This window comes from Mytilus trossulus, chromosome 6, assembly GCF_036588685.1.
Source record: "Mytilus trossulus isolate FHL-02 chromosome 6, PNRI_Mtr1.1.1.hap1, whole genome shotgun sequence".
NCBI classification, from domain to species: domain Eukaryota; kingdom Metazoa; phylum Mollusca; class Bivalvia; order Mytilida; family Mytilidae; genus Mytilus; species Mytilus trossulus.
Window position 1 is genome coordinate 38,062,617 of NC_086378.1, and position 20,795 is coordinate 38,083,411.

Consider the following 20,795-nt stretch of genomic DNA (forward strand, 5'->3'; position numbering starts at 1 on the left):
CAGATGCTCCGCAGGGCGTAGCTTTATACGACCGCAGAGGTTGAACCCTGAACGGTTGGGGCAAGTATGGACAAAACATTCAAGCTGGATTCCGCTCTAAATTTGGATTGTGATTAAATAGTTGACACAGCATAGGTTTCTGACACAGAATGAATGTATTCAAATGAACTTAAAATTTTTGTTTTCTCTTAGAGCAATTCACTATGCTGTTGAATATTAATCCTCTCAAAAAAATGTTTGAAGAAATTTTCTTTTTATTTATGAAATTTCAAATGAGAAAAATTGAACCCAATTTTTTAATCACATCCCCCTTTCCTTTATTCCAAAACTAATTTCAATTTAAATATTCTAATGGAATTTGCAACAATTACTACTCATTTAAATACATCATAAAATATTAAGATGTAAAAAAACTGCTTGTTATCACTGAATGGTAAAGATTATTTAAATTTATCAGTTGGTAGTAAAAAGTGAATATACATTGTATATTGTATATAACAAAGATTTAAGTTGATTCGGGACAAAGAAAGATAACTCCAATTAAAAAAATTCTTGCAGATATTTCTTGCTTACTATACTGGACAAAGAAAGATAACTCTTAATTAAAAAAAAAATTTGCTATTTCACAATATTGTGAAATTAGATATTTCTTGCCATTGCACAATACTGTGCAATTGAAAAGACTTGCTATTGCACAATACTTAATATAATAATTTTAGATCCTGATTTGGACCAACTTGAAAACTGGGCCCATAATCAAAAATCTAAGTACATGTTTAGATTCAGCATATCAAAGAGGCCCAAGAATTTAATTTTTGTTAAAATCAAACTTAGTTTAATTTTGGACCCTTTGCACTTTAATTTAGACCAATTTTAAAACTGGACCAAAAATTAAGAATCTACATACACAGTTAGATTTGGCATATCAAAGAACCCCAATTATTCAATTTTTGATGAAATCAAACAATGTTTAATTTTGGACCTCGATTTGGGCCAACTTGAAAACTGGGCCAATAATCAAAAATCTAAGTACATTTTTAGATTCAGCATATCAAAGAACCCCAAGGTTTCAATTTTTGTTAAAATCAAACTAAGTTTAATTTTGGACCCTTTGGACCTTAATGTAGACCAATTTGAAAACGGGACCAAAAATTAAGAATCTACATACACAGTTAGATTCGGCATATTAAAGAACCCCAATTATTCAATTTTGATGAAATCAAACAAAGTTTAATTTTGGACCCTTTGGGCCCCTTTTTCCTTAACTGTTGGGACCAAAACTCCCAAAATCAATACCAACCTTCCTTTTATAGTCATAAACCTTGTGTTTAAATTTCATAGATTTCTATTTACTTATACTAACGCTATGGTGCGAAAACCAAGAAAAATGCTTATTTGGGTCCCTTTTTGGCCCCTAATTCCTAAACTGTTGGGACCGAAACTCCCAAAATCAATACCAACCTTTCTTTTGTGGTCATAAACATTGTGTTTAAATTTCATTGATTTCTATTTACTTTAACTAAAGTTATTGTGCGAAAACCAAGAATAATGCTTATTTGGGCCCTTTTTTGGCCCCTAATTCCTAAACTGTTGAAACCAAAACTCCCAAAATCAATCCCAACCTTTCTTTTGTGGTCATAAACCTTGTGTCAAAATTTCATAGATTTCTATTAACTTAAACTAAAGTTATAGTGCGAAAACCAAGAAAATGCTTATTTGGGCCCTTTTTGGCCCCTAATTCCTAAAATGTTGGGACCAAAACTTCCAAAATCAATACCAGCCTTCCTTTTATGGTCATAAACCTTGTGTTAAAATTTCATAGATTTCTATTCACTTTTACTAAAGTTAGAGTGCGAAAACTAAAAGTATTCGGACGACGACGACGACGACGACGACGACGACGACGACGCCAACGTGATAGCAATATACGACGAAAATTTTTTTAAAATTTGCGGTCGTATAAAAACACAAAAACACATTTCTTATATGTGAAAATCTTTCTGGGCTATTTTTGTGGTCTTGTTGTAAATACTCAGCATGCTTATACAAGAAGTGATAATTGTCTAATATCACTGAGTTACTAACATTAGATAGGTATGAAGCCTATGAAATGCAATATTTTAAACAAAATAAATGGGGTTTGTGTCCAATGGACACAGATAATTCCCCTGATTGCATATAACTTTATAAAGGGACATAACACAAAAACAGTAAAAGTGATGCTACCCTAATTCGTGCTTGATCTGAGTATTGAGGAAATAAGCATTTTGTATAATTTTCATACCATTTTGGAGAGGCAAACTCAAGTATGAAAACAGAAACAAATAAGTAAAACTTTGAGCTACTGCTCACTGATGATACCCTGACGCAAGTGGATAATTTTAATAGTGTAAAAATGTGCAAGTGTTCAGTAAACAGGAAGTTGTTGAGAGATGAATCTGAAAATGCATCACACGGCATAGCTGACATGTATAAATCCTGAAACCAAATTTAAGAAATCCTTGTATTTTAGTTCCTGGGAAAAATTGAATGAAAATTTTCAACTTTGGAATCATGTGTAAAATCATACAAGTAGATATAGGAAGATGTGGTGTGAGTGCCAATGAGACAACTCTCCATCCAAATAACAATTTAAAAATTAAACCATTATAGGTTAAAGTACGGCCTTCAACACGGAGCCTTGGCTCACACCGAACAACAAGCTATAAAGGGCCCCAAAATTACTAGTGTAAAACCATTCAAACGGGAAAACCAACGGTCTAATCTATATAAACAAAACGAGAAACGAGAAACACGTATATGTTACATAAACAAACCACAACTACTGTACATCAGATTCCTGACTTAGGACAGGTGCAAACATTTGCAGCGGGATTAAACGTTTTAATGGGCCCAAACCTTCTCCCTTTTTCTGAAACAATAGCATAACATCACAACATATAAAAACATACGATAAAATATCAATTGGCAGACTTAACTCAATCAAAAAACGTATGATTACACAAAGAACGAATAAATTTGATCTGCGATATCTGAATACAAATGCACAGTTAATTAAATATTAGAGACAAACAGTCATGACCAAAAGGCTATCAAACAAATTCAAACACACTGAGAAATTTTTAACCAATCAATGTTCACTTTAGAAAAAAAATGTTTTTTTATAATCTTGAAGTTTATACAAATGTTGTAAGAATAAGTGAAAAATTGAAGATATTACAAATAATCAAAGCTGGTATACAGCCAAGATCCATATAAATAAAAAATGACAAAAAAGCATTATAAACAGTATCAACAGGTCGAATTAACAAGAAAATACGATTTGAGAGTGTTTGATAAACAGGAAGTTGTCGGATGATGAATTTGAAAATGCATTACACGGTATAGCTGACTTATATAAACCCTGAAACTAAATTTCAGAAATCCTTGTATTGTAGTTCCTGAGAAAAATGTGACAAAAAATATTCTTGAGATGGACTGATGGATGGACTGACGGACAGATGGATGGATGGACAGACAGAGGTAAAACAGTATACCCCCCTTTTTCAAAGCAGGGGCATAATAATATAAATACAGCAATTTTCCCAATTGAAAACAGATAAGGTGAAAGTGACGTCACCCAATTTTGAACATGATCTGTGTTTAATAGAAATTAGCATTGTGTATAAATTCATTGCCAATTTAAGGATGTACACAATAGACCTAGGGTAATTCTTCATGCCCCCTTCCCCAGCCACAGGGGCATAATAACTAAATTATTTTATCAGAAGAGTCAATTTTAATTTTGTCACTGGGTTATTTAAAATTCTTACAATTAATAGGCCAATCTTGCTCAGAGTCCTTTATTCCCTTTACCAGGACTATAAAAATCAAAGTCAATGCGAGTTCCAAGTTGAGAAATTGGTTGGGAAAATTTGTGTATGTCTAGAAACCTTATTCATTATACCCAATTTCTTTGCATTATGTGTAGCAAAATATATTACCGAAACTTCTATAAGAAAAAATTTGTCAGATATAACTGGATTCTAGAAAAAAGAAACACAATAGTTTTCTAATTTTTAAATAACTGTTCTAAGTGATTTTACACTATTCATAAATGTTTTAAGTCTGTCATTATCCAAATCATTGTTCCAATGTCCATCTTTCTTAAAATAAGAGCCTACTATCAATCCATGGGCTGATTTATACTGTTCTACATTATCATTGGTTATACCTGATCCAATCAAAACTGGTATATCAACAGCCTTCTGGACATCTGAAAAAGTAAAAGCCTCATTAATTACAAAAGCTAATCACAAATGAATGACTAGATTAATTATAAAGCCATTTAATACTCATAATACTTTCAAAGAGGAGTCTTTCATTTTTTCTGACATATACATTTTTAATATTATCAGTGATTATGGTTATGGATACAGACAAATAAGATTTTAACATACACTTTGTTTTTATTGCAATTAATTTGGTATAAAGTCCAGACAGAAAATAAGTCATAAATGAATATTAAGTACCATACTCTATTCTATGAAAATAATTTAATGACAAAAAGCAATTTTTCATAATGTGTATTCTACTGATAAAAAATTGAATATACTATTAAATATATATATATATGAAGTAAATTTCAAATAAATATCTGACTATGAAGGCTTTTACTTTCATTGTTTTTTTCTAATCTTTTCTCTATATAACTTTTTTAAGTTTCAATACATTTAATATTTGAACAACAAGTTTGAACAAGATGCAAAAAATTATTTCACATACTGTGTATTCATTTATTTTCCTGTGTACCCATTTTCATTGATTGAGGACACCTTGTAAATGTTCATGGATTTGTCAAAGTCTGCATATGGAAAAAGTAAAATAACAAAAATCTCAACTTGAAAAGAAAATTCAAAATGAAAAGTCCCTTATCAAATGGCAAAATCAAAAGCTCAAACACATGAAACAAATGGACAACAATTGTAACAGTCATATTCCTGACTTAGTACAGTATTTTATCCAAGGACACAAATTTTATCCTTTGGTTTTCGTTGTCTACAAATATAGTCCCTAATGTGAACAGTGTATAACTTGATTTTTTTTATACATTTTCCCAAATTTCGTTTTTTGATATGGAATGCATGAAATATTTTAAAGTAGGGAGTATGAAATTGCACGTTAAAAAAAATTGGGTGCTGAATCTTTAAATTAAGCAGTTGCAAGTTTTTTAATTTGAATTCATTGTCTAAAAGAAATGCACTACAAAATAACTGTGTTCTTGGGCCTGGCATTTCCTGAGGTAGCAATACACAGTTTGAAGCTTAGTTTCGCATTATAGCCATGGTGAATTTTAAATATTTTAATAAGTTCATGTACAATTTAATTAATTTTTAGATAATTGAAGAATATTATAGCCTTCGAAGTGGGTTTATAAGGTAATGGTAATCATACTAATAGCACATATTCCATGAATTTATAATCTTGAAAAAGTTATATTAACATGCATGGTCTGCTGGTCTAACCTATTAATTCTGATACATCAGCAGCCTGACCAGTCTGACTTCCTGTTACTATGACGCCATCACTCAGGAAAAATTCTGCTGCTTTAACTGTGTCAGCAATGTTGACATCTGATGTTATTGCATGGGCACTAAAACATAAATATCAAATAATGAAACAAGATATGGATGATATATATATTTTGACTGTTGGCAACCAAAATTAAAATGTCCATTAAATATTGAAAAGTAACAAGTCAGGAATATGACAGTTGTTGTCAATTCTTTTGATGTGTTTTTTCATTTGATTTTGCCAATTGATTAGGGACTTTCTGATTGAATTTTCCTCGGAGTTCAGTATTTTTGTTATTTTACTTTTTAATGGTGCTATAATGTATATACATTGTGTGTGCATGGTTACTAGTGTAAATTTTCTAAAATAAGCATATTCAAGAATATACATGTGTATTTGGCACCATGTCAAAACCTCTATTTGGAATATATTGTAGATAGTTCCAATAATAATGTTTGAGTGCACAACAAACAAACCAACAGATAGCAAGGTTAGTATATTAATATGAAGGGTTTGCCACTCTTTTCATTAGCTTTTCCAATAAAGTTATATTTAAGATAATGCGGAAGAATATTTAACTACAAAAATAATCTGTGTAAGTTCCATAAACAGGAATGATGTTGAAGGAAAGTTGACTAACCTATCTAAAATGTGGAAGCAATGATTTGTAGATGCTGAGGAACATGTGACAGAAAATTGTTATGCCGTCAACAGATGGAAGGAGTATTAAATACCCTTCTTTTGGAAATATTGCATAATCAACTGTTCTCTGAAGTTCTATAAAAATCATATTTCATAGACTTTTCTTTTCACAAAGTTTCTTCTTCAAAGACCTCTTCCAACTGTGATTCAAAAGCATGTGGTATAGATACCAGAGTGAAAAGCAATGCCAAGCATGGCAGAACTATAGCTTATCACAATGCCAAGCATGGCAGACCTATAGCTGATTACAATGCCAAGCATGGCAGACCTATAGCTAATTGCAATGTCAAGCATGGCAGACCTATAGCTTATTACAATGTCTGTAATTGGTAATGTTGAAAACTGACATGTGGTATAGATACCAGAGTGAAAAGCAATGCCAAGCATGGCAGAACTATAGCTTATTACAATGCCAAGCATGGCAGACCTATAGCTTATTACAATACCAAGCATGGCAGACCTATAGCTTATTACAATGCCAAGCATGGCAGACCTATAGCTAAGGAAGAAAGATAAGAAGTTAGCAATATCCTTTAACTCTACTTTCCGCTATAAAGATGACGTTCTTTCACTAAACAATTCAAAATTTGGTGACTATGTGGATCGCATCTATCCCATCGAATTGGAGATAAAGGATACTACAGATACAGTTAAGTCGGCTTCATATCTTGACTTACATTTAGAAATTGACAATGAGGGTCGTTTGAAGACAAAACTTTACGACAAAAGAGATGATTTCAGCTTTCCAATTGTGAACTTTCCATTTCTAAGTAGCAACATTCCAGCAGCACCTGCATACGGGGTATATATCTCCCAATTGATACGATATTCCCGTGCTTGCATTTCCTATCGTAATTTTCTTGATAGAGGGTTACTGCTCACAAGGAAGCTATTAAACCAAGAGTTCCAAATGGTGAAGTTGAAATCATCCCTTCGTAAATTTTACGGACGCCATCGCGAGTTGGTTGACCGTTATGGAATAACCGTATCACAAATGATATCGGATATGTTCCTTACGTCGTAACTACAATCCCCTTCCCTTTCATGAATTTGACCTACCGAATTAGACTATTTACCAGACCCTTCCGGAGCACCTGAGATCACCCCTAGTTTTTAGTTGGGTTCGTGGTGTTTGTTCTTTAGTTTTCTATGTTGTGTCATTTGTACTGTTGTTTTTCTGTTTGTCTTTTTCATTTTTAGCCATGGCGTTGTCAGTTTGTTTTGGATTTACGAGTTTGACTGTCCCTTTGGTATCTTTCGTCCCTCTTTTATTGCAATGCCAAGCATGGCAGACCTATAGCTTATTACAATGCCTGTAATTGGTAATGTTGAAAACTGACTTCAAGTACTCAGTAGTCATTAAACACTAGGTTTCATAAAGCATAAAAAATATAATTGATGAAATAATATCTTGGGGATATCTAAATGATTTTTGAAGTTTTGAGAATTTGTTGATTAGATGTTTGAGAGTACATGTTAAATCAATTCAACAAAACCTTTTTTACTTGGTGCTTTATAGAGCTTAACTTACTTCCCAGACATTGTCTATTGTTGCAGAGCTTATGTTGACCTATAGATGTCTTATAATAGTTTCATCAAGTAAATGTCACATTGAGGAGCCTTGGTGGCCAAGTGGTCTTAGTAGTTCTACAACTGTAATCACTAGCCAGTCAACAGTCAACACAGAGGTTGGGAGATCAAACCCTGCACTTGGAAGGGCACTCAACTACAATCTTTATTGACTATGATGGTCAGTTTTCCTATATAAGCTTGGTGGTTTTCTCTGGGCCTTCCCCACCCATAAACACTGACGGCCACAAAATCGCCCAAAAGTGAAAGCTTTAAAGTGGTGTTAAATCAGAAACAATCAATCAGTAATGCCCCATTGAGTCATTGAGATATGATTTCCAAATATTTTTTGTTCAAATTCAATAATATGTGTAGACCTGTTTTAATTTTTTTTTGTATGAAAGTAAAGAAGATTGAGAACTTGTTTAAATTATTTAAATTTCTCTACTTGTTTTCAATAAAACATGAGAGATATCTACCCAATGAAGCTAGTCATTATTATCTGGGAAATATCCTCTAATGGAATATAGCATTTTAATACACAAAAATGGTGAAGATTATTTCCAAATAAATGTCAAGCCTCATCCGATTAGCATATTGATTTGTAAGAGGATTTAAATTTCCCTAACAGATGTACATTAAAGATACCAAGTTACATTAAATGTGTTTCTAAAATATAATTACTTTATCATGTATCTTTATAATCCAACATCTCTTGGTGTAATCCCATTGGAAACAAAATCAATGTTTTATCATAACGCTACTGTACAGCTTAAAGCATCTCATACTTAAAACAAGTTTTAGCCTTTTAGCAAATACTTTGCTGCTCATCTAATGAAAGCAGATAATAGGCTTCCATATCAAAAGAATCCTTTGACATGAGTTACATAGGAATGCATTTAGAGGATTCCCCATTAGTGGTTGATATTTCCTTGTTTTCAAAAATGATATTCCATATGAGGAAAATTCATTTTTGTTTCTGTTTTAATCTTGATGTTACTAGAATCTCTCTGTTCTTTTTTCATTTGTTTTCCAAGAACTGGCACTTGGAAATCTGTTTATAATTCTTTTGAAGACATTTTCTTGAAACCACCAAAAAATTGAGGATGGTAGAAATCAGAGGGCATAGTGCAGATGGTGGTAACGGATTATTTTGTGCAACGTGATCACTGTTTTTTATTTCAGATTCAACGTGTTTGTACCTTCTTTTTTTTGACATTCAGTGGTGCAGGACAGATTCCTCGTTTATTGTGTTCTGCTTATTTAATTTTATGTGCATCGTAATTTTCAAAGTCTTATTTTGCATGCTCGGGTTTTTCAAATAAAATTCAAACACTTGGCAAGGTTCGTCAAGAAATACTTTTTAAAAGGTGTAAACCAATTATATCATAAATGTGTATACTAAATCGGGAATATCAAGTAAAACAAAGAGTTGATATATACAAGAAGACAATGACTCAGTCACAAAAGGTTCACATAAAAGTATTTATTTTTTGTGCAACGTTCATTACAGAAATTATTTCACGTTCAACAATAAATTATGTCTTATTTCACGTTTTTTTTCGTGCAAGCACCCCACCCTTTACCACCCTCATTGCATAAGAATATCGTGATCAAAGTCACATAACTCCCATATAAAATGTTGTACAATATGGTCAACAACAAATTATAAAAAGACAAAACGTTAAGAAATACAAATTTACAGGTACAAATGACTAATGAAATTAGAGAGGTATATATGTGTCAATGAAACAGGCAAACCTCTGATTCATTTTCTTTTCAGTGACAGTAACCGAACTGAGTTTATAGAGGTAAAATAAATGAAAATGAAAAAAAATCTTGTCAATGAAAAGCCAGAGGTGAAACAATAGTGAGAATCTCAATGGATTGGAAACAAGAATGTGTCCATAGTACACAGATGCCCCACTCCCATTATCATTTTCTATATTCAGTGGCCCATGAAATTGGGATAAACAAGAATGTGTCCACAGTACATGGATGCCCCACTTGCACTATCATTTTTATGTTTACTGGACGTGAAATTGGAATAAATTCTCTAATTTGGCATTAAAATTAGAATGATCTTATCAAAGGGAACATGTATACTGAGTTTCAAGTTGATTGGACTTCAACTTCATCAAAAACTACATGGACCAAAAACTTTAACCTGAAGTGTAACAGACGGATGAACAAACAGACGGATGCACAGACCAGAAAACATAATGCCCCTCTACTATCGTTAGGTGGGGCATAAAAACTATCCATATGAGTATCTATTTGCGTGATATTTCAAGCTTTATGAAATTACAATAGAGTAACATGCTTTATTCATGGTTGGGTTATCATTTAAAATTCATAAAGAAGACAAAGAGTCTAATTCTATTTAGGGCATTTTATAGGCCTAGTGGCAGCCAGATTGAAGGTGAGGTGTTGCTACCCTACCCCAACCTTACAAATATGATTGACTGTTGGTGTTTAATACCAGTTTTTCAAAACTCTTAGCTACACTTTTGGTGGAAAAAGCCCAGATAAAGATGCCCCCCCCCCCCCCCCCCCCCCCCCCCCATTTACTTGTAAAAATTAAGTTGACGATATAGAGAATCACTGAAGCATGATGGAAGCAGGCCACCCCTTCAGCCATAAGCCAAAAAACTGTTTAAAGCTAATATATTTGACGGTTATATAAAGCCCCTGGTGAGGTTTAACTGTAATACCATAAATTGCAGCTCAATATCCATTTATCTCAATTAATTAAGAACAGAACAAAACATCCCATAATTACCTTATCATCATCAATTTTTCAGATCATCACAAAGCAAAATTATACAAACAGCCCGAAGATACAGAAAAATGCTATGATCACATAATCAATATTTATGCAAAAACTAATAAAACTAATTCCTTTCTTCATTTATATTCATACACAGAACTAAATACCACTGGGAACTTAACTTGTCAAAATTATTGACATTTCTTTGGACGATAATGTGCAGTTCTTAGTTCAACCATCAAATGTTGTCCCATCATCTGATAATCAATCATAAAAATATCTATATTCATTTGCTGTCTCTTTTTTCATATTCCCTGAACTAATACCGGAGTGTTTATATAACCTTCCGGGTGTAAAACCCCATCAGAGCCTGAGTACCATGATGTCATGCATTAAGCCGTTCTCATCACCTGACTGACAGTGGAATCATGGACAAATCCGTTATAAGCCATCATATTTGATCAAACTTGTCTTTTCAGTAAATTATTTTCTCCCTTTTTTGTTGACTTTGGGTAATGAGAATGTTTTATCAATAATTTTGCCTTTAAGAGAAAATTGATAATATAAAAGGCTATCATAATGAAAATCAGTGACTGTAATCGTTCTTTAAGAAGCTATAAATAATCTCCACAATCGTTCAGATCTTAATTGAATTGGTGCCAATTTTTTACCAGAAATTTCTCATCATTTCTAAAATTCTTAATTAAACAGCAATGATTAAATCTTTTAAAGATTTCCTGGAATGTTTTTCAAATTTTCTGTACATTTTATGAAGCAGAAAGATGGCAGTCTATTTAAAGAAGTTCAAGCAGAATCTATCATATGAAATGATCATCTATATCTAAGAAATGATAATCAATCAACCCTCATCTGTTTAGATACAAATATGGTATTTTGTATAATAAAACAATGAATTGTCAGAAAACTTACCAAAGCACATTTTTCACAAGATTATCTTAATAAGGAATGCATACCATCATTTTAGGGATTCTCCATATTTTAGAATAAGGAGGTATAAAAGGTGTGATTCTTGCGATCTAAACACCATGATATAGAGAACGCTCTGAATAGAGGACAATTATTTTTCGCGTTTATCTACATGTAAACTACGATTATACTACTTAAATATATATAGAGACTCTCTGTATTCTGTCTACTTTTTTCTTTGAAATGTTTACTATTTAAGGGGTCATACCAGTTGCATATATAATAAAATAAGTAAAAAATGTGACACAAGTACAACCAATCGTATGATAGATAACAAAAATAAATAAGCCATTCAGAGCGTTCTCTATATCATGGTGTTTAGATCGCAAGAATCACACCTTTTATACCTCGAGGTATAATAGTTGTGGTTCTTGCGGTCTAAAAACCATGATATGGAGAATGCTCTGATTCGCTTATCTATTTTTCATTTTTGTAATCTATCATATGATTGGTTGTATTTGTGCATGTTTCAAACCAGAAGTCTTAGCTATGACTAAAATTTAGTCTGATGACGGAATCATATACAGACTCCTTTTTTGTCGTTTTTCTCCCAAAAATAACACAGCATGATGATTGATTTATTGTGGAAGGAAGAGAAGCTATACACAAAATGATGTCTTCTCGTTTAATAGTATAGATTTGATGCAACTCTTTTATAATTACAGTGGATTCATTAATTTTCGCAGGTATTAATTTCCGTGGATTGCTGAGAAGTTTTATGTTAAAGGATATTTGATTTTATGGTTTTGTAAAAGTCTGCATACAAGACTAAAGAAATTTTGTACTTCTTCGAAAGTTTAATTTGTTGTGCAACTTTGTCCACAACTTCTATGAAAATTAGTATTGCACGAATATTATTGAGTCTGCAGTAAACAAAATTTATCTTTAGAATGGGATATTATGTTTTTGTTTTTACCATGTTTCCCTGTTGTCCTACACTTACTTCTTTGTCCTTAAATTAATGATACATCAACAAAATTTTGTTTCTTGTTGCTCTTTAATTTTTCTCATGTGTGTATTTCATATGCTGGAAATTACAAAAGATTTCTTTTTTTTAATTGCTGTTTAGTTTTCTGGTGCATCTATCTAAGAGTAAGAGTACAATGACAGTTAACTTGACTAAGTTACATGAATCAACTTCAACTTTCTTTTTTAAGCCCTATGGGAGTTGAATTATTATCTCCCCATGGTAACTCTATTATGAATAGGTAAATAAATATATTCGTTTTAGGCCAAATAAATTATATAATTTTAAATAAGTAAATTCTGATCCATCCCTCCGATCACTAAATTTTTTAGAGATTTTTTTTTCATTCTTATTTTTCCAGTCTTGCAATATCTTTACTTTTAAGGTAGCACATCTTTCTCCATGCTAAAGTGAACACATTCTTAGCTGACAAAATGTTTCCATTACAAACCAACAATACATCTTAACATTAAGCAAAGGTTAGTTGTATAAACATAATTTATTTTCACTCTATGCTGAAAATGGAAAAGGATGTCCATTTATGAGTGTTTACTAGATATCCTATTAAGTTTTAACCTAATTTATGGAAACAGATTCAATTAAACTGTCAACTACAAACACACACAGATCAATGCTAAATATTGAATATAGGGTTTTCACTCAAAACCAATATACTGGTAGAAGCATTAGAATTGTCAATACTGTTTAATTAGATTTGTATGGCAATTCTACCAAAGTTTGTTTAACTTCTATTTATGTGAATACCAGAAATTGCAGATATCATATTCTGATGATGATCATTAAACAATGAAACTTAATTAAGAAATTTAAAACAGAAACTAAATCAATAACTATTGTTATTTGAAAACACCTTCTCTTAAAACTAAATTACAAAAATAAATTTGATTGCAAATTTAAAAGTGCAAAAAACAGTTTCAATTTTGAAAACAGAAAGTCATTTTAGTCATAAGTTAATTACAAACAGACATAATTATGGCACTGTCCATGTTCTTTAATCAGAACCTTTGATCTTAACTTGTACACGATTCTAAACATTATTAGTCACACATATCTCTTCATTATAACTATCCAGGTGAAAATCAAATCCAATTTCCGTCAATTATCAGATTTCAACAAGAAATTGCTAGTTATTTATTTGTTCCTGGAATGCAATGTTTAGTAGATACAATCTTTAATTCAATCTATTATTGATTAAGCAATAATTGATAACAATTATTACAAAATAGGCATGTTTGATTCAAACTGTTGATAAAGCTCTGTTAATGTTGGAAAAGTGGAAAATTTGTAACCATTGAATTATCAATATTCTGTATTTTAAAGACCTTCAGAGGAGAAAGGATAACATAATGGCTGTTAAACGGATACAAACTAGATTATACATGTGTTAGACATAGTTCTCTGACCTAAAAAGAAATAAAACTGTTTATGAAGGAAAACAGTCTAACTTTTTGAAGACAAAGGCAAAATAAAATACAGTAATTCAATAAAGAGTAATAGTTTGCATGTACATTCAAGCAGATACCCCCAGCAGAAAACTTCATATCAAATTCAGTCTAGCAAAACTGTAAAGTTAGGCACCACAATAAGCTAAGAATCAAGATACATCTGAACAATGTAGAAACACCATAGGCACTGAAGAATGACTACGGTAGTATCCTTTTAAACATAAAACAAACCATTATTGTACAGTTAAACTACTTCTTCACAAACACATCCATTTGGAAAACTTAAATTTCAACTGTACAAAAATTCTCAATTAACTGAAACATCTCTAAAGGAACAAGCATTGATAATACTGTACACAAATCAAATATCAATGGTCAAGTATATATATTTCTGTTTGAATATTCTCAATCAGAAAACCTTTCACTTATGAATAATTGAAAAATTCAAGTCATTGAAATATGACTAAGGGGCAGAATCTCCTAATTCCCTGAAACTGAAAAACATAAGACATTTAAGACATGTGAATACTAGTTCTAATGACATAATCTTAACTATAGTGAACAACCTGAGATGTCTCTCAAGAACAATAGACATATGCCAGAGTAAAACTTATCAACATAAGGCATCTGTATACAAGGTATGAAAAATCTAGATCTTCTACCTTCTGAAATATACAGCTTTATACAAGGTATGAAATATCTTCTACCTTCTGAAATATACAGCTTTATACAAGGTATGAAATATCTAGATCTTCTACATTCTGAAATATACAGCTTTATACAAGGTATGAAATATAGATCTTCTACATTCTGAAATATACAGCTTTATACAAGGTATGAAATATAGATCTTCTACCTTCTGAAATATACAGCTTTATACAAGGTATGAAATATCTAGATCTTCTACCTTCTGAAATATACAGCTTTATACAAGGTATGAAATATCTAGATCTTCTACCTTCTGAATTATACAGCTTTATACAAGGTATGACATATCTTCTACCTTCTGAAATATACAGCTTTATACAAGGTATGAAATATCTAGATCTTCTACTTTCTGAAATATACAGCTTTATACAAGGTATCAAATATCTAGATCTTCTACCTTCTGAAATATACAGCTTTATACAAGGTATGAAATATCTAGATCTTCTACATTCTGAAATATACAGCTTTATACAAGGTATGAAATATCTAGATCTTCTACCTTCTGAAATATACAGCTTTATACAAGGTATGAAATTTACAGTCCGCCAAAAGTTAAGCACCACCTATTTTTATTGCATAGATTTTTTTTCAAATTCAAAAAATCAATTATTCCACGAAAAAAAGAAAGCAATCATATAGCAATTTTGCTAATGTATACCATAAACAAACCAGAAATGTAATTTTAGTCACTTATGAAGATTCTATGCATGTAGGTTTTCCGTTCATAGAAATAGTGTAAATTACACAATTCAGAAACCGAATTTAAGTTTTACTGTGATTTTATTTTTTTACAACAATTGATCACCCAATATTATTAAAATTTTCTACACATAAGCTTTGGTATGGGTGGCAAATTTAATGTCAATATTTGAGTCAATAGCATGTGTAACAACCTCACTTCCGTTACAGTTTCAAAACACGACGTATCATTCTCGGTGCAAGCCTTCAATCTTTAGTTTAGGAAAATCTGTTGCATTAAACAACAAATACCACTTTTAGATCGACAAAATATTGTGAAGGTGGATCTCTGTGATTGAGATTTCCGCCAATGGCATCTCAGACATGTTTGATAGGGCTTATGTATGGGGACATGGAAGGCTAAAAAAAGTGAACATGGCTTGTTGTTCTTTGGATTCGGTTAAAATCCTTGCACAATGTGTTCTAGCGTTTTCGTCCATGTACAAGGGTCTTGGCAATGTAGACGCAAGTTGGGGATCATTAAAATGAGGGACTACAATGTTTTGAGGCACCAAATCTCTGTATGTCTGTCCGTTTAGGTTACCCTGCAGAATATGCATACCCAGCTTATAAGGGTATAAGAAGCAACCCCGTGCTGGAACACCACCAGCACTGAATGCAGTTCTTGTGCAAACATTGTTTTTGGTCATATGCCGTTTTGTTTCCCCGCGAAATTCGTATAATGGCGTCTACTGGCAGTAAAAGAAACTGACTACCATCTGAACAATGAGTGTTTTCTCAGCTTCTTATGTTCAAGCATAGATAGTCATTATCCCATTAAAACCTTACGATAGAGTGCCTACCTGTAAGAACAGGTCTCTATACACCAAGACTTGCTCTTCGGTTGCCTCTGAGAAGTCGACTGACCAATGTACGAACATTAACACGACCACCTGGAGAAACAGTGAATTAGTAAACACGCAGATGACTTTTGATAAAAGGTTGCTTGACTGCTTTATCGGAGTTCAATCTTTTTGGTCGTACTGGATTTTCTTAGGGTATGTTGAAGGTAATTCATAACACCAAACATTAATATTTTTTTCGCAATAGTTATAAAAATATTGCCAGTTATATTTCGGTGGTGCTAAACTTTTGGCAGACTGTATATCTAGATCTTCTACCTTCTGAAATATACAGCTTTATACAAGGTATGAAATATCTAGATCTTCTACCTTCTGAAATATACAGCTTTATACAAGGTATGAAATATCTAGATCTTCTACCTTCTGAAATATACAGCTTTATACAAGGTATGAAATATCTAGATCTTCTACCTTCTGAAATAATCAGCTTTATACAAATATTGAAAATTTAGAAATTATTATAAAATAATGCAACTTGGTGATAATCTGATACATATATCATTATAAAGATTTTCCTGCATTTGCAACAATATTTCTCGCAATTTTGTCAAATCTTCAAAATTTCCAACAATAAATGCACACAATAATTTCTGAATTTACAAAATATAGTTGGCATGTCATTGCTGTCTGATTAGTGATTAGCATCTGTAAGTCTTGTGTTCTCCCAATTTTATTTCAGATGAGTCAAAAAACCACATCAACTACATTTCAAATCATAAATTTTGAAGATGAAATACATTTCAAATTTTAAAAAGTTCCATGTTAAGAATTATCTTAATGCCAGCATTAATAAGAGATATGAACAATCGTTTCTGTGTAATCTGTCACGTGGGAAATAAAACAGCATTTACTAATGTTTGATAAACTTATTCAGATGTTTTGTTGTCAGAAACAACTTCATATGCCTGATGTAGGAGAACAGTAATTTCAATGTGAGTCTCAAAGGAAAAGGGAAACTTGCTTTAAATATAAAACAGTCTCCATAATGGCAGGAATCCATAACATAGTGATGTTCTCATCAATAGTAGATAGCTACGATTACAAAAAGTGTCTGCCTTATTTGTAGACTGAAATGGCATAATATTTGCCATATATGTTTTCCTGTATTGACCATTCAGCGGTAATTTTGACAGTTTTATATGTGTACTAGATTGAGTTCAATGTATACAGTGTAGTAAGTTTGAAAATGTCCATTACATCTATATCAATATTCATGTTGTACCACCAAACTGGTCATATAGTAAGAAAAGTGAAGGTTTTTACACTAACATGTTTTGGCAATTAGCAGAAAATAATAGAAGTTTATCAAATAAGCTTGGCTTGAATCAGCCAAACATAAGTGTATTGAACTGATATTACAGACAAAGGCTGATATAAAATTCATGATAAATAAAAACCTTGGGGAATACATGTACATTTATTAGGATTTAAATTTAGATGAAGGTCAATATGTACTAGGTACATGCTTTATTTAATACATATGATACATATGATATGCATAAGAATATATATCATGACAAAAACAGTACATTTGCATATTCAATAATTGTTCCAGTCAAGGTATATCTTATTACCTTACATGATGATTGATCATAATTAACACATTTAAATTTTGTGAACTGTGGATCTTTACAATTGCACAACTATTCTCTATAGTATTTTTTAATAAGCTTAACTTTAATTGAATTCAATATTTTCAATCACTCAAGAACTGTAAAAGTGATGCACCCCCAATGTGTAAATGAAATTTTTTTTTTGTAATAAGCATTGTGTATAAATTTTTTAAATTTTAGTTGAGGCAAACTTAAGTAAGAGAATGGATACAAAAAATTCAGCAATTTTTCCATTTGTAAAAGGGTATAACTCTAGAACAGTAAAAAGTGATGTCATCAAAATTCAAATTTGATTTGTGTTAATTGTGTATAAGGTTTCATAACATTTAGTTGAGCAAACTTAAATAAGAGAACAGAAACTAAAATTCAAACAAGATCTTTGTTTTATGGAATAAAGCATAACCATAAGTTTCATAACATTTGGTTGAGGCAAACTAAAGATAGAGAACGAAAACCAACTTTAAGACGTACAGACATAAGTCATACTGATGTACAGATGGACAGACAAGGGTAAAATTTCAGGCCCTCTCCAATAGGGCAGGGGCATAAAAAATTTATATAGAGTGAGAAAAACTGAAGTCTAAAAACTTGCTTTTACAACATATAGAAATGCCATTTAGGACAAAGAACCAAGACAGAATCTGTATCTGTTTTTGCTCATTTTAGATAATAATGAGCCAAACATGAATCCACTAAGAAATCTAACCCTAAATGTCCATTCATTGTCAGATAGTTACCTGTGCTTCTTTTTTATGTCAGTAAATACAAGAATGTCTTCAGCATCTATCTGTTTCCTGTATCTTAACAGGTCACCAGCACATGCATTCATAATACCCTCATCTGCTACATGTGAAAACACAAAACCTTCTGCTCTGATGAAATCTAGACCTAAAATATTAATTTCTGAAATATTCAAATGTTACTTATTCATAAATAGGACTTGGACTTCTTTTGAACTGAGTTTTACTGTGTGAATGTTTATTTTACATTGGCTAAAAGTATAGGGGGATTAAGATCTCACAAATATGTTTAACCCTGCCACAAATTGTACCTGTCCCTAGTCAGGAGCCTCTGGCCTTTGTAAGTCTTGTATGTTTTTAAAAAATTTTAGTTCATTTACTGTGGATTCATTCATTTTCGTGGGAATCAATTTACGTGGATTGAGGAAAACTTGCATGTTTGTGAATATTTAATTTCTTGGTTTTGCAAAATCTGCATTCACACCTTTGGAAAATTTGTAATTCGTTGAACATTTAAATTTGTGGTTCCCCTGTACCCATGAAATCCTCAAATATTGGTATCCAACCAATATAAATGAATCCACAGTATATGTTTTGGATAATTTAGTGTGACATTCACTTTCACTGAACTAGTACACATTTTTGTTTTGGAGCCTGCTGAAGACAACCACTAGTTGCAGAATTTTCTAGCTTTGCTGAAGACCCATTGGTGGCCATGGGCTGTTATCTGGCTTTACTCTTTAGTCTTGTTGTTTTCTCATTGACACATTCCCTATTTCCATTCTTAATTCTAATCAGAAAGAAAAATTAGATCTTGTATCATGAAATAGAGATTTTCTTTTACCAATCTCAAAATCTAGTTGTTGGGTGATATGTCATTCATGTTATGTATCCCATAATTTGTATTTTTGAAGATTAGCTTGTGTTTGAAAAAATTATATTCAAAGTTGTAATGCACTTGTGAACCTATAAACAATTTCTGAAATACAACAACTTCTGGAACATGTTATGTTACAATATTACACATTAAGTTAAGTAAGCTTTGGACAGATCAAGCATTTACAGGCTGAGTTTCTCTATGCCAGCTGCCTTGTATAGTGATGCCTTATGAGTCCAAGGTAAGCTTGTATCCAAACATCTTAAAAAAGTAACATAAAAACAATTACACATAATTTCTAAAATGGCTGTTTTGAGAGCCATGAGATAGAATAATCATACACAAATGTCTCACAATTTGTTAGGCTTAATGAATAATTTCCAGTAAATCAAAAAGATGTCCATGGTTGAACAGAAAACATACATGTACAATCATGAAACATACCACACCTGCAGCCTTGGCAACAGCTAAAGCTTGTTTATTAGCACCAGCTAATATCTGGACACCAACAGGACCAGATGTGAAGAGTTTCTTTATCTGATGGCAGATAACAGCCATACTAGCAGTTATTTCTGGTCCAACTTTATCTGTATGCATATATGGTATGTCATGCATGTTCTCTATGATCAGACCATCCTGGAAATATATAAACAATAATAAAATTAGTTTATCTGGCCTGAATCAGCGAAATATATAACTATTGGGGTAAATTCAGTACATAAATATACATCATCAGGGACTGCCCATATTGGGGAGAGCTTTCTGTATAAAACTGAAGTCATGTGCTCTTCTGATTGGTTGATAATGTTTGTAATAAATATTTTTTGATAGAATGATCAAAACTAGAGTTGAAAAAAACAAAACATGCTGAATGGACTATTTTTTTTACTACACGGTTGAAAAGTTATGGGGGTCAGTTAAGGAATTAAGTGTGAATTTACAGTGTTTGTAAACATGGCCATGTGAATGCCCAAAAATGGGGCATGACCCTATGTTTTTATTGTTGCAAAAGATAGGGCTACATTTGTTATTCCATAAATGATATATATGTAATTTTCTAATTTCTAAAGGTAAATCAGGTATAAATTTAATTCAAGACATAGTTTAGCATTAAAGTCAATGGGAGATTTGTTACTGAATTTACCCCTATTCACAACTAAGGCAAAAGGGAAGTAACTACAACAATAATTATTAGACCCAAAATTAAATATGAATGAAAAGGGAAGTAACTATTATTTAAAA

General features: G+C 31.8%; 1 protein-coding gene across 1 annotated transcript in view; it reads right to left on the reverse strand.

Annotated features, from left to right (window-relative positions):
• Nucleotides 1-4,043: 4,043 nt before the first annotated feature.
• The window catches only part of LOC134721291 (uncharacterized protein F13E9.13, mitochondrial-like), a 31,289-nt gene continuing 14,537 nt past the window's right edge, over nt 4,044-20,795 (reverse strand). The window contains exons 3-6 of the mRNA XM_063584174.1: nt 20,003-20,189; nt 18,674-18,824; nt 5,505-5,632; nt 4,044-4,255 (exon numbers count right to left, since the gene is read on the reverse strand). Coding sequence (XP_063440244.1) covers nt 4,059-4,255; nt 5,505-5,632; nt 18,674-18,824; nt 20,003-20,189 — 663 coding nt within the window. The 3' untranslated portion in view covers nt 4,044-4,058. The remainder of the gene's footprint in view (nt 4,256-5,504; nt 5,633-18,673; nt 18,825-20,002; nt 20,190-20,795) is intronic.